Source organism: Macadamia integrifolia, unplaced genomic scaffold (assembly GCF_013358625.1).
Source record: "Macadamia integrifolia cultivar HAES 741 unplaced genomic scaffold, SCU_Mint_v3 scaffold1381, whole genome shotgun sequence".
In the NCBI taxonomy this organism is placed as follows: domain Eukaryota; kingdom Viridiplantae; phylum Streptophyta; class Magnoliopsida; order Proteales; family Proteaceae; genus Macadamia; species Macadamia integrifolia.
Window position 1 is genome coordinate 151,043 of NW_024868184.1, and position 14,386 is coordinate 165,428.

At 41.3% G+C, this 14,386-nt stretch overlaps 1 protein-coding gene across 1 annotated transcript in view; it reads right to left on the reverse strand.

Annotated features, from left to right (window-relative positions):
* LOC122063622 (ribosome biogenesis protein NSA2 homolog) overlaps positions 1-7,776 on the reverse strand; it is a 27,077-nt gene extending 19,301 nt beyond the window's left edge. Inside the window, exons 1-3 of the mRNA XM_042627321.1 lie at positions 7,635-7,776; positions 7,406-7,525; positions 7,213-7,280 (exon numbers count right to left, since the gene is read on the reverse strand). Coding sequence (XP_042483255.1) covers positions 7,213-7,280; positions 7,406-7,525; positions 7,635-7,637 — 191 coding nt within the window. The 5' untranslated portion in view covers positions 7,638-7,776. The remainder of the gene's footprint in view (positions 1-7,212; positions 7,281-7,405; positions 7,526-7,634) is intronic.
* Between the last annotated feature and the right edge of the window lie 6,610 nt (positions 7,777-14,386).

A 14,386-nucleotide genomic window follows, 5' to 3' on the forward strand; every position in this document is an offset into this window, starting at 1 on the left:
TTTTAGAACAGGTCCAAGTCAAATAGCAATGATTCGAAGCACTCCCTTTTACACTATTTCAGAAACCTAAGGACTCAATCGTATGGATATGTAAAATATGGACTATATCTGTAACAAGCTGGGCATGATATTGGTGGCTTTGAAAATCTCGGGGAGAAACTTCTAAAGCGAAGAAAGGATTACAAACTTCCTACATTCATTCCCCCAAAGGTAAAGTGAGCTTATTGAATAAATCCTACCATGGTCTAAGGAAAATTTGTGTTAATCCTCATGCTATAGTTTCTTATTGTGAATATGGTCCTTAAAGAATGAATTGCTCGGGCATAAGGTTGAGTTTAAATGAAAATGAAAGGTAATAAATGCAATCAAATTGACTACGAAGTTAAGACTTTTTGGAGTATCATATCATTTACTGTTTACGAAGGAAGATCAAATATGTTTTTGTTCATTTTCAAATATCAAATCATAGCCTAAATTTTAAAGACATAATTTCATTTTTACCAACATTCTTAACAGCTTCTATTGAAAAGGAGGGGTTTAAAACCTAGATTCAAGACAAGATAGTGATTATTAATAGTTAATAAAAATGCTAGTTTTACATGATTCTGAAGAAATTGGGAGGGGGTTTTGACTTACTCATACATTGATATACCCAACTAATAGCTGTCAAAGACCAGAAGGTTAGTTACCCTAGATAGAACATGTTCACTGACCCCGGAATCCCCAAAAATGTGAGTTGTCATGGAATAGAAGAGAAAGAAACAAAGGAAGAGAGAATATCAAAGAGGAGAAGAAGATTGTGCTCTGCCTTTGATGTAGATTCCCATGCTGGCTCCATGTATGGTTTACACTATCGAAGAAGAAGGGGACAGCAACCAGGCTGATTGAGCCAGCCCAAAGTTGGTCCAATTTTGAGTATAGATCTGGTTCAGCTTGCAGCATCAGAAACAGCCCATATGGACATCAAACCAGTTATATCTCCTTAGTATTTTGTTCTCCAGCAGCTTCCAGTAACCAATTGATGCAGTTGCACGATGGACTTAGGAAAGAAATATCTTTTGATTTGATTTTCTATTGTTTTAGAATTAATTTCTTTTTAAATTAGCTAGCTTCTAATTTTAGAATAGTTTCCATTTTCAAGTAGTTTCCATTAATTGTTTGATTTTTTCTTTATATTAGTCATGTAATAGAGAATAACTCAGTTTTTAGACTTAATGAATAGAAATTTGGTTGAAAATTCTTTTGGTTTTGAAACCATGGCTGCCGACCCCTTTTTCTCCCTCTTCGAAATCTTTTAATTCTCTTTTCTGTTATTCCCTTCCCTTTCCTCTTCAACTCCATCATCTTCCTTGTCTTTATTTCTGTTTATTACATCTAGCTGCTGCCTTGTTTCTGGCGGTAGTTGCAGTCCCAAACAAGGGCTCGATCTCTACAAATACCCACCAGACCAGTTCAAGATTTTTGGAACTCATTCCTACAAAAGAAACGACTCACCATACACAGATCTAAGACCAAGTTTGGTCTCTACCGGAAGCTCTGACTAGAAGTTCAGATCTGGTTCTGTACCTGCAATGGACTGAGTTGCAGAACAAATTAGATCCTACTGGTGGAGAGTATCACTGCTGGTTGTCACATGCATCCGATAGGGCTTGAGGTTTCGATCCTTGTCCTAAACTTGCAGATCCAGCAACTCAGTCTTGAGTGAGTTCTCTCCTTTGAAGGTCTAACTTGGGTTATCATTTTGTGTTCTATCGTGAAGAAGAAGAAAGGTTCTCCTATGGGTTTTAAATAAACAATTGCTGTTATTACAAATAAGCCCTCTAACTTTAAGTTCTTTATTAATACACCCCCTTCTTTACTAGTTTGCAGAATTACCCTTCATTCTTGGGTTTTATTTCTGTTTAACCCCACTTCTATTTTTATTTCTAGAAATGATCCTTCTCTTTGGGATTAATTCCTAATAAGTCCTTAGTCAATTATTTCACTCTATAAAGCTCCTAAATTGTACCAGAAATTTACAATATTGCCCCTAGTTTGTCTAGAGTGAACTATTTGATAATTTAGTGGGCCCTAAGCGATCCGATTTCAATCCTTGAAATCCGGATCCGCATCAAGTGGTATCAGAGCCAGGTTTTCCTGCAATTTTCTAACCATGGCAAGTCACATCACCAATGCTGAGTTGCACAAATTGTACCGCAAGTTAGCTGAGAACCAACAGAATACTGATGCTAGGCTTGAGAGGACTAAAGCCAAGTTTGATAAGTTTATGGAAGAAATGATTGCCTTTGTGAAGAGGTTCGACAAGTGAGCTGAAGACGGATCCTCTACATTACCTCCTCAGCTCAACACTTTACGGATCGAAGACACACCTCAGAGGCAGCAACTTGATCCAATTGTTCCCCAGGATGTTACCCGAAAATTTTCTGACAGAGATTATGGCATCAAAGTTGAGGTTCCCGAGTTCAGTGGTGAAAAGGGACCTGAGGAATTTCTTGACTGGCTTACCAAAGTGGAGAGAATTTTTGCGTATGTCTCTTCCAGACGTGAAGAAATGTGAACTCATCATCACCAAGTTTATTGGGTATGCATGTTCATGGTGGGATGATGTAATCCATGCAAAGTTTGTCAGAAGACTTGGACCCATTACCAATTGGGAGGTCATGAAGCAGATCCCGACTGAAAAATTTATTCCTCTTAATTGTGAAAAGGTAATGTTCCATAAATTACTTAACTTGCAACAAGGGAACAAAAATGTGGATTCCTACACCCTCGAATTCCACATACTGTCATCAAGGTGTCGACTTCAGGAGACAGACCAGCAACGGGTGATGCGATATATCAGTGGGTTAAGTACTAAGATTCAACTTGAGTTAGCTAACACTGATTTCAGGTCTATTGATGTGGCAGCAGCTCATGCCAAGACAGCTGAAGAGAAGTTCATTTATTGGAAGGGTATGCTCAAGACTTCTTCAGTTTATAGACCTCCACCACGTATGGAGGAAAAGAAGCTTGAAGCTTGCAGAGTTGAAGAGAAAAGGTCAGAGTTCAACAAGGATAGTGTTGAGGTAAAGAATATTATATGCCATAGTTGTGGCGAGAAGGGTCACTATTCCAACAAGTGTCCCAACAGGACTCGTTCTGTGAACGTAGCAGAGAAGCAGCCGACAAAGAAGAGTGAAAATGAATCTCATTTATATCCTTATCCCCTCGAGGACGATGATATTGTTGATTGTGAAGATGAGGATGTAGAAGCTCATTTAGCTAACCTTTCATCTTTTCGAATAGACTAGTTGATAAGGCTCCTCTCTTCAGACAGAAGGGTACTCTCCTGCACGGCTCCGACCCTATTGATGTTCATGCAATTGTTGATACTAGGGCAAAAGCAAATTTTATATCTGCTGAATTTGTTCGAGCACACAACCTTCCACAGAAACAGCTTTTCAAGAAGATTCACGTGCGAGGTTTTGGACCCACAGCTCAAGAAGATGCCACTGCAGTTGTTCGAGTACACTTACAGTTTGGGCCGATACAGTACCATGTCACCTGTTTGGTCACCCCATTAACACTGCGACATTCTTCTAGGGCGACCTTGGCAGCGACATGCAGGCATTCTCTATGATGGTGCACGGAACACCATCAAGGTGAAGCAAGGAGGTCGTATGTACTTAATGAGGTCACACGCATTATCAGACATGCCACGTCATCGACTAACTCCTGCTCTAGTGACACGTCAGCCTACTCTCCCTCCTCTAAGTGTTATGTTTCCATCTTCTGCTTCAAGATACGTGCCACCTCATCAGCGAGCAACTTACAAGGGTATTTTGGGAGCACGACCTAACTCGACAGAGTCAAGTTCTTTTAAGACCGGGAGAGCTAATGCAGTTGCACGATGGACTTAGGAAAGAAATATCTTTTGATTTGATTTTCTATTGTTTTAGAATTAATTTCTTTTTAAATTAGCTAGCTTCTAATTTTAGAATAATTTTCATTTTCAAGTAGTTTTCATTAATTGTTTGATTTTTTCTTTATATTAGTCATGTAATAAGAAGAATTTAGTTTTTAGACTTGATGAATAGAAATTTGGTTGAAAATTTTTTTGGTTTTGAAGCCATGGCTGCCGACCCCTTTTTCTCCCTCTTCGAAATCTTTTAATTCTCTCTTCTGTTATTCCCTTCCCTTTCCTCTTCGACTCCATCATCTTCCTTGTCTTTATTTCTGTTTATTACATCTAGCTGCTGCCCTGTTTCTGGCGGTAGTTGCAGTCCCAAACAAGGGCTCGATCTCTACAAATACCCACCAGACCAGTTCAAGATTTTTAGAACTCATTCCTACAAAAGAAACGACTCACCATACACAGATCCAAGACCAAGGTTGGTCTCTACCGGAAGCTCTGACTAGAAGTTCAGATATGGTTCTGTACCTGCGATGGACTAAGTTGCAGAACAAATTAGATCCTGCTGGTGGAGAGTATCACTGCTGGTTGTCACGTGCATCCGATAGGGCTTGAGGTTTCGATCCTTGTCCTAAACTTGCAGATCCAGCAACTCAGTCTTGAGTGAGTTCTCTCCTTTGAAGGTGATGCAGATTCTTCACCAAACTAGGCTTGTTTTATTAGGAATAAGCTTAGGGTTGGGTTGTATACGTGTTGGGCCTTCAGTCCATGTGGTTTGGAGTATATTGGGCTACTTTTATGGGTCTAAACTAGGGGTTCTAAAGTTGCATACGGGATTCAGTGATATGTTTCCTTTTTCTTTAGTGTCCTTTTTAGATGGGGTTATTTAGTTTCTAATTTTCAGTCATAAATTAGTTTCTATTTCCAATTTAGCAACTAAAGGACTTTCTATTTTGTAAGTTTCTATTTTTAGTTTTAGTAACTAGTTGAGTTTCTAATTTTTAGTTTCCTATTTCAGTTTTTGGAAACTAAAGTTAGTTTCTATTTTATGTAACCCCTATCACTGTTATAAATAAAAATTATGGCTCTTTTAATGAGCTACGATTTTTACAAACTACATGGTTGCTGCTGCTGTTTTCTCTGCGAGAGAACTTCCTTGTGTTTGATCAAGGTATTGGGTTGGTGTCGATCCGACGACTCTTTGCGGCAAGAAGTCCAAGAGGTTCATCTTCAAGTGCTCCTTTTCTCCTTCCAGGTTTTTTTTTTCAAGGAGTTTATTGCTGTTCAACAAACCAGGTATTTAAATTCCAATTCTGCCCAGATTTGCCTTAGATTTCACAATCGGCTCTCTGCTACCTGAAGCACTTCCAGCCATTGGTTTGAGCTATAATTCTGGTCAATCTTTCCTCCCTACCCAAGAGAGACTCGACCTTGGTTTGGGCTGATTCTGGCCAGCCAATTTTAAGATATTAAAATTCTCTTGAATTCTGTCCTGTAGTGACCTTACAGAACAGGAACCAGAACCGATAGGTCTGAGTTGTCCTCTTCTGTTTCTGTGGATGTTTATTCTGGTCTGTGAACTGTTAGGCTTCTATTCCTACTTCTGGTTAGGCCTATTATCTGGTTTATAGTCTGAACTCATAAATTCCAGTTTCTGGGTTCGAAATTCTGATTTACAAAAATCTGTTTCTTCCTTAATTCTGATCTGTTATATTGCTGCCTTACTTTGGCTATTTTTGGTTGTTCTTAGTTTAAAAGTTCCTGCAGTTTTGGGACTGGTTTGGTTGTCAAATCCATCCCTACATTAGAAGGTCTACCTTGGGTTATCGTTTTGTGTTCTATCGTGAAGAAGAAGAAAGGTTCTCCTATGGGTTTTAAATAAACAATTGCTGTTATTACAGATAAGCCCTCTAACTATAAGTTCTTTATTAATACACCCCCTTCTTTACTAGTTTGCAGAATTACCCTTCATTCTTGGGTTTTATTTTTGTTTGACCCCACTACTATTTTTATTTCCAGAAATGATCCTTCTCTTTGGGATTAATTCCCGATAAGTCCTTAGTCAATTATTTCACTTTATAAAGCTCCTAAATTGTATCAGAAATTTACAATATTGCCCTTAATTTGTCTAGAATGAACTATTTGATAATTTAGTGGGCCCTAAGCGATCCGATTTCAATCCTTGAAATCTGGATCTGCATCACCAATGTTACGAATGGTAACATACGAACAGTATTTTTTCTGTCTTTTTGTCTTTTTATGGTTTGACTGATCAACCATAGTTTTGAGTGATGTACAAGTCTTTCTAGAACGGTCCTAAGTTGTCTTTTTCTATTTGGTTAGTGAACAAGTTTAGTATCTTATTGCTTAAGTCAGTTTCTTTTTTGGGTTTCTTTCTATTATGCGAGTCCCTAACCTCTATTATTTAAAGAGGTATTTCTATAACACTTAAGACTTAATGAATGAATCAAGTTTACCGCCAATGTTGCTTATTCCTGAGAGAGGATTCTTCAACGGTTGATACAGCTGTGGGTGAGAGACCCAAAACTGAGGAAGTCCATCCCACCAACATCTATCCCATCTTTGTTCACTTTTCTTCCTTTGTTCGAGCTTGTGAGAGAGAGAGATATTTTGAGAGTTTATTACAAGTTGTTTGAAGACCTGACCTCTAATCCAAAAGCCATTGAAGATCAACCAAGAGGAAGAGATCAACAGCAGCTGTTTGTGACTTGGTCGACCTTGGCCAGACCTCCCAATCCAGCAGCCAACTTGCAAGGCACTTTGGAGGGTTTGAAGAGCATCCTAGGAGGACCACTCGACCAGCTTTCCTGCCCCATCTGAGCTTCCAATAGCCAACCACAGGTTTTCTCCTAAATCTGGTCCTAAGCCCTTAGTTTCTCCTATCTGTGGTGTTTGTGATTGTGATTGTGATTGGTTTCGTAAATACTTGGTGGGTGTAAATAACAAAAAAGGGGAAGAAAGAGAGATGGCAGTATCTTTGGGACTCACAACAATGCTTTTTAGTTTCCAATTCTTGTTATGTCTCTACAATAGCTAGTCTATATGTTGAATGAAGGGGGCAGTCCCAAAACTAGTTCAACGCTCAATCAATAACAACCGTTTCTTATGCTGCATCTTGTGCAAGTATCCCTCTCAAACGTTCTAACACAAACTGATTTTCATTTCATTTAAAAAAAAATTTGTCCCCTAAAGGTTAAGGGTAGATAGAGAAAAAAAAAAATGCAGTAAGAGATCAAATAATAAATGAAATCAATAAGACGCTTAAACCCATAAACCTACAGAATTGCAAGTGTACTCACGTTTTCTTCATTAAAGCCTTCTCGGCATACCGTTTCTTCGCAAACATCTTACCCTTGATTCCCAAGGCCTGATCAAACAAAAAAAATTAAGAAGTGAAAAATTGGAGAGATAAATTAAAGCAAGAAAAGATGAAGGGAAGGCAATAACACTAAGTTCAGAGACAGAAAATTAAAAAATAAAAATAAGGAATACCTTCTGAGCAATAGCTGATTGCTTGTGAACTTCACGAGCTTCCTTCTTTCGCTTTCGCTCGAAGTGATCATGGCGATAGCCATGTCGCTTGCGATGAAGGTCGATATAATCTCCTTGCGGCTAACAAAGATCGCCAAAGAGTAAGAAAAAGAACTATATGCAGCAAAGGAAACCATTAAGACAAGCATCATATCTGCACAAAAGAAAGGTAAAAGTGAATTTCACAAACCATGGTGACCTAGGAGGAGAAATTTTCTGCAGAGAAAAGAAGCAAAACCCTTGCTTCGTCGGTTGAGGGTTTTAGCAGAAGGAACTCGAAAGGAATGTACCCGAGCGGTCGAGCCTCAATGTCCGTTTCGGTTTTCTCTAGTTGTAACCCTAGTTATTAAATTCGACCGAGTTATTCGCGTTGAACAGAATTTTACCGAACCTTATTCCGATTACAACCGAGTTTTATCCGATGTAAATTTTTATTTTTTTTTTATCTTGAATAAGACAATAAACCTTTAAAAATAGTGTGACTATTATGCATTTATTATCTTAATGTTATTTTTCTTCTTTTTTTAACAGAAATCGACAAAGTTTGTCTTTCCTGAGGTAATCTTTCACACTTTTGCAAAAAAAAAAAATCTCTCACCCCATTTTGGTTTGCCTAATTCTTATAGTCGTTACTCTCTTTCTCTAGTCTTTAAGGTGAACATGTATGATGAGTGACGTGAGTCTAACTGAATTTGTGCTCAATCCCCCTTCTCAGTCTTTCTTTTTCTAATTCAATTATTTGAGTAATAGGAAATGAGTTAAAAAAAAAAAAACTAAATATAATATTTTTATTTTTAAAATTTAAAATTTGATATCATTTGTATGCTATGTACATATGATAATTGATAGATAATATGAAACAAGTATTGCAAATATTAAAAATAACATCCGAATTTTTTGTCCACTTTTTATTTTTATAAACGAATAATTCTCGAATCCGAATCCGAATCCTAATCCAAACTCGAATTTTATTATCTCCACTTTCTTTACTGATATTTTAACCAAATCGTTGAATTAATGAAACAAATTAATTCAACGGTCATGATATTGCTGACCCATTAGGGGTCGTGATGTTGCTGACCCATGGGAGAATGGAAGAATACCCGATTAGGCAACTAGGCCCCATATAGCCATGTTAGAGCAAGTCCTTTATTTTCAGGGTTTATCTCATTATCACAAGACGGGGATCACTTTGGGAAGCCTGGAACCCATCCTACTTATTTCATTCATTGGCTCCCAAAGATAAACAATGATTGTCACACCCCATTCTCACAGAACCGGGCCAGTGACCAGGTTAACACCGGTTAACCCAAACCTGCCAGGATCATCAGATACTGTATTCCACCACAGCATACACACAACTAATATAAGCTCATCAGATCAGCGGAAGACTAAGTTTTACCTGTGAATAATCCCATAATACTTGATACCCGAATTGTAATACAATAATTATATACATGTGGGCCCGAAGGCATGATATTTACACAATAAAAGTACAATTCATATATCATGTAAAGGAAATCATCAAAATAATCAAAGTACACAGCTCGGCTCGGCAACAAGGGTTAGCTGAGCATCAAGGGTTGAGCCCAGCTCAACATCACATAGTAGACCTCAGCTCGGCCTCAGAAGTGGAGCTCAGCACGGCCTCAGAACTGCTGTCCCGCAGCACTCTCACACGAGCAATCAGTGTCGTGCTCTAACTCCTCAGGGGTCCACCAGTCCTCTTTAGGAAACTCGACTGTGGGACCCACCCCGTGCTCCTTAGATGTATGACCTGCAAAATTATCTAAAAAGGGGGTACCCGTGGGATGAGCTCACTAGCTCAGTAAGTGGTAAGATGGACCACACAACAGTCCACACATCAAAACACAATCATATGCACTACATGCCATGCTATACATTTTAAATCACATCCACCTAAGCAACATTACTAAGTCTTCGGTTTTAGTGCTACTACAGCCACAATGCGCGTATACTCCGAGTACGAGCCACGAACTCTATCCCGCGATACGCCCATAGGGCTGTCGGAGAAGGCCCACCGTGAGTACTCGAAAAAGCAAAGACAATGCCGTCCACCGGCTCTCAACAGAAAAGTAAATGACTGAAATTAAAGGTGCTGACTCCAGCAATTTAAAAGCAGTACGATTGGCCCTCTTGAATATACCACCGGGGTTGCCGACTGTCCTATTGACCCGTCGGGCGTTATGTCTAACCGCCACAGTGACCCGACAACTGCGACCACTGCTTCCCCCCAAATGATAACCCAACACCTTAACCCCTGTTGGGAAGGGTCGTAGCACGGGAAGGTGAAATCCTAAACCGCATGCTCCTATATGACAATAGTACGATTGTATAGTGCCACCGCGTCCCATACCACGGGCCACCAATGCACTCGTTTCCAAGCCAACTACGGCATCTAGTCTATCAATGCATCATGCACAATGATGTCCACATTCAACATATAAACATCTCATTCAATTGGCATTTGGAAAGTAAACATAGCACACATGCATATCAATGTGAGGATGACTAATGTACATAGCATGTTCATGATGGCATGACTAGACTAGATACATTTAAATGAATGCCAAACAATGCCTTGAAACGAGGCCAAACGTCCTCTCCCCACTTACTTGTAGCGTACAAGGATTCCCGTTCGGTACGGGTGAGATCCGGTGCGAATCGGGTAGGATTTGGTGAACCTAACATAATTGAGCGGGGTTAGTACTTCACCATTTTGGAATCAAAATTAATACGATCTGATAACAAAATCATGTTTAGAACGTTAAAAGAAGGTTGCACGTCCGATTTGGGTCCAATCGGACGCAAGGATCACCTTCGGGGCCACACAGGTGGGTCAGACAGGTGGGCTGTCCACCTGTCTGACCCACCGGTCCTACCCACTGGTTTGGACCGGCGGGTAGGGGCCCGCCAGTTGGGCCAGGGGCCCCTACTAGGACCGGCGGGTAGGGTGGCCCACCGGTTAGCCTGCTGGTTGGGCCCCCCGGTTGGGCCCGAAGGCCCCTGCCCTCTCAGGTAGGTGCTCACAGGCGGGTAAGGGCCCACCGGTTCCACCCACCGGTCTTGGCGGGAAACCTGCTGTTTCTTCCCAACTTCCTCCATTCTTTGGGGATTCAAATAGGGCTTTTCCCAATCCATTCTTCACACCTTCAAGGTCTTATAGGATGGTTCTAACATAGATCTAGGCTAGATTCAAGTGATGAGAAACCATCTTACCTTCTTTGCTCAAGAACAACTTCAAACCCTCCAAATCACTTCAAACCCACAATGCTTCTTCCATCTTGTCAATACCTCTTCAAATCCTTCAAGATCAACACATAAATCACCTATTAAACTTTAGATTCATCATTTCAAAGGGGATTTACAAGATCTCAAGAACACCGGGGCACCCGAAGGTGAAACACTTGGGCGAATAAACCCCTTTTCCAATAGTTCCTGCAACTGCATCTGCAACTCCTTCAATTCAGCTAGTGTCATCCTATATGGAGCCTTAGATACTAGAGCTACTCCAGGAGTCAAATCTATGGCAAACTCCAACTCTCTATCAGGTGGTAAATGCATCAGATCATCTGGGAAAACGTTGGGAAACTCTTTCACCACCTTTACCTCTTCTAGAGGTGTAATCCTTGCATCAACATCAAGTACCGATGCTAAGTAACCCTGACATCCACTTTCTAGCAATTTTATCGCTTGAAGGGCAGAGACAGGGACCTTCCTCACCCGTTTCATTTTATCTTCTTAGTATACCAATTCTTTCCCTTCATCATCTGTCACCCTAATAAGCTTTTCAGCACACATCACATTAGCTCGATGAGCCGATAACCAATCCATACCCAGTATAACATCAAAATTCTGCATATTGAACTTAATGAGTTGTGCATCAAAGTTCTTCCCACTAATTTCCACTGGGCACGGCCCATATACTTCCTTCAACTGTGTAACTTTACCAGTAGGCATACTAACAATCATTCTGTGATCTAGGATCCTGGGTGACATCCCAAGTTTCTCTATGAATCTCTTAGATGTGAATGAATGAGTAGCTCCTGAATCGAATAAAACATAGGCTGGTATGCCTGATATGGGTAGGATACCTAGTGTAACAATGCATATAATTTCAGCAGGTCATCAATATTAATCATAATGAATTTCTTAATTTAAAATGTACCTGCTACTACTTCTGTACTGGCCTCAGCTTCCTCAGCTGACAGAGCATACATCCTTCCCTGCGGTTGATTCCCTCGAGGTAAGGGAGGTCGGTATGCAGAGGGCTGACTGGAGGGCAAGGCTGGTCTGGCTCGACAGTCTTTCGCATAATGCCCATATAAATAGCAGTTGAAGCAACGAATCTGAGACGTCGAAACTGGGGCGGGGCCCCTCTGCACTTGACCCGTTGCAGATAGAGGTCGAGGTGGCCTTGGAGCTGTAGGTGCCACACTAGTGTTCGGGCGAAAAGAGGTGGAACCCGAACCACCAACTGGTCTAGGAGGGTAGCCAGATGGCCTATAGGGCTGCCTATACATAGGCCCAGAACTGTACGATCCGCGGTATGCTTTGGAGGAATTTCCCATATCCGGAAATGGGTTTGTTCTCTTCCACAGTCCAGGGGTGAGGGACTGTTCTCCCTTTTTCTTATCCTCCATGGTCTTGGCCTTTTGCACAATCTGGCCATATTTGATCAAATCCAAGACCTCAAGTACAGACCCAATAGATGCTTTTAGGCCTTTTAGGAACCTTGTTGCCTTCTCTTCAGCTGTCCTCATATGCCTTGGGGCAAAATGGAACAAACTCTCGAATTGTTGTTGGTACTCAAGGACAGTCTTACCTCCTTGAGTTAAGGCCATGAACTCCGTCTCCTTGCGGTCTCTGAAACTGCGCGGATAATGGTTGTCCAAGAACAACTCCTTGAACTGCTCCGAAGTGGGTTCTGGATGGGCAGCCAACAATATAGGCTTGGAGGCTTACCACCAAGAATTTGCCTCCTTTTTAAGTTGCAACCCAGCACAAATGAGTTTCTGTGCGTCCGTGCACTCAAGCACCTCAAATATTTTCTCTAGTTCTTGGATCTATTGGTCCGGTTCCAGAGGATCACTCCCCACCTTAGAGAATACAGGTGGTAAGTTCCTCTTGAAGGACTCCACTACCTTTGACGTATTATTCGTCGGTGGGAAGTTAGGAGCATAAGCCGGATAGTAGGAGTATGGAGGAGGTATCCCATATTGAGGAACACCAAATGGTGGGATTGGAGGTGTACCTCCCACTTGTGGTCCCGTTCCCGACCCTACAGGTGGGTCCTGTGGAGTGAGTACCCGGGGAGGTTGACCCGGTTGAGAAAAGTCCAACTGTTGCTGAATAGCAGTCATAAATGCTTGCTGTTGCTGAAGCATTTGTTGCTGGAAAGCCTGTTGTGACTACTGAATTATAGTAGCAACATCTCCCGGTGTAATAACCTGTGGAGGGTCCGGGAGTGTAGTCATAGGTGGGTCCCCATGTGCCCCACCCTGACCAAGGGTCTCTGGAGGTAGTGGAGGTGAGGTTTGCCCCACAGAGCGGGACCTCCTGGGATTCAGTGGTCAACCGACCGGACTAGGACCCCGCGAGGTACCTCGGGCATTACTACCAAATCTAGTACGTACCATCGTATCCCTGTACCTGGAACATATCACACACCATATTGGTTAAACATCGGAGAATTGATTTCGGTACACAATTATATGTCATCACATAAGGTATTGTAGTGTATGATAGTCCACAATAAATCGTAACTTAATTTCCAAGATACAGGGCCAATGCCCCAACAGGTACGTCAATGGTCCCACTTGACCATAACACATTAATATAGGAATAATATCAATAATGAGAATCAATATAATCATGCTAGGAGGAGAGAAGGGAAAAAAAATCTTTAAAATTTTCCCCAATTTTCACAACCGGTGGGCTGCACCGGCGGGTAGGGGCCCACCGGTCGAGCCTGCCGATCCTAGTGCCTCAAACCGGCAGGTAGGGGCCCACCGGTTGGACCCACCGATCCTGCCCGTGTAAAAACACGAACAGGGCCCTACAGACCCTGTTCAGTCTTGTCTCTTCCCCAACCTTTTTCTCTTTCTTCCTCTCTTCCTTGGGCGATCTTGGAGGTCTCCTCGGCGCTTCTACTCGCGAGTCTACTCATCAACTCGGCGCTTTTGAGAAGATTCAACTCTCACTTCCAAGTAAGTTTCTTCTCCTCCTTTCTCAGAATTTTCATTTGGGGGTAAAAATGCATGTGTAGATCTTAGTCTAGGCTTTCTTCCCATATTTTTCCCCATAGAATAGTATTGCCATATGATTGTGATGCTTCTACTGTGGTCGTTTGTAGTTTATTAGGATTTTATCTCTTCATTTGGAGAAAAACCCCAATTCGTGCCCTAGGTTTCCAAATTTGGGGATTTCTTCAATTCTCGCCCCTTTTCTCCAATTGATGATTCCTTTGTGATGCATTCCACTTGATTTATGCTTAGCATGCCATAGATTTCATGAAATATCCATTGTGCTTGGAATCCCCATGTATTCCCATGAAAAACCCCCTCTTTTGTATTGGTTTCCTTGGTTTTCATCACATACTTGTATTCTGTGGACCTCCATAGTCTATTTGGGTATGTTTTTGTACATTTATGATCCCGCTACCATGGCATTTCATTCTAGACCTAGGGTTTCAAGGTTTTACTCCATTGTGAATGAGTTTGCGCATTGCAATTGAATCCTCCCATGTCATCCTTGCTGTTATTTTACTGTTTTATCATGTTTCCCCTTTGTCGCTTACCGTGCATCATATCCATAGGTTCCCTATCATTTCTAGCTTATCGCCTTTTTCCATTTTGCGAGAATTTAGGTTTTGGGCTTCCCTTTTTTTCTACTGTCATTTTCTTTTCTTTACTTACCCCA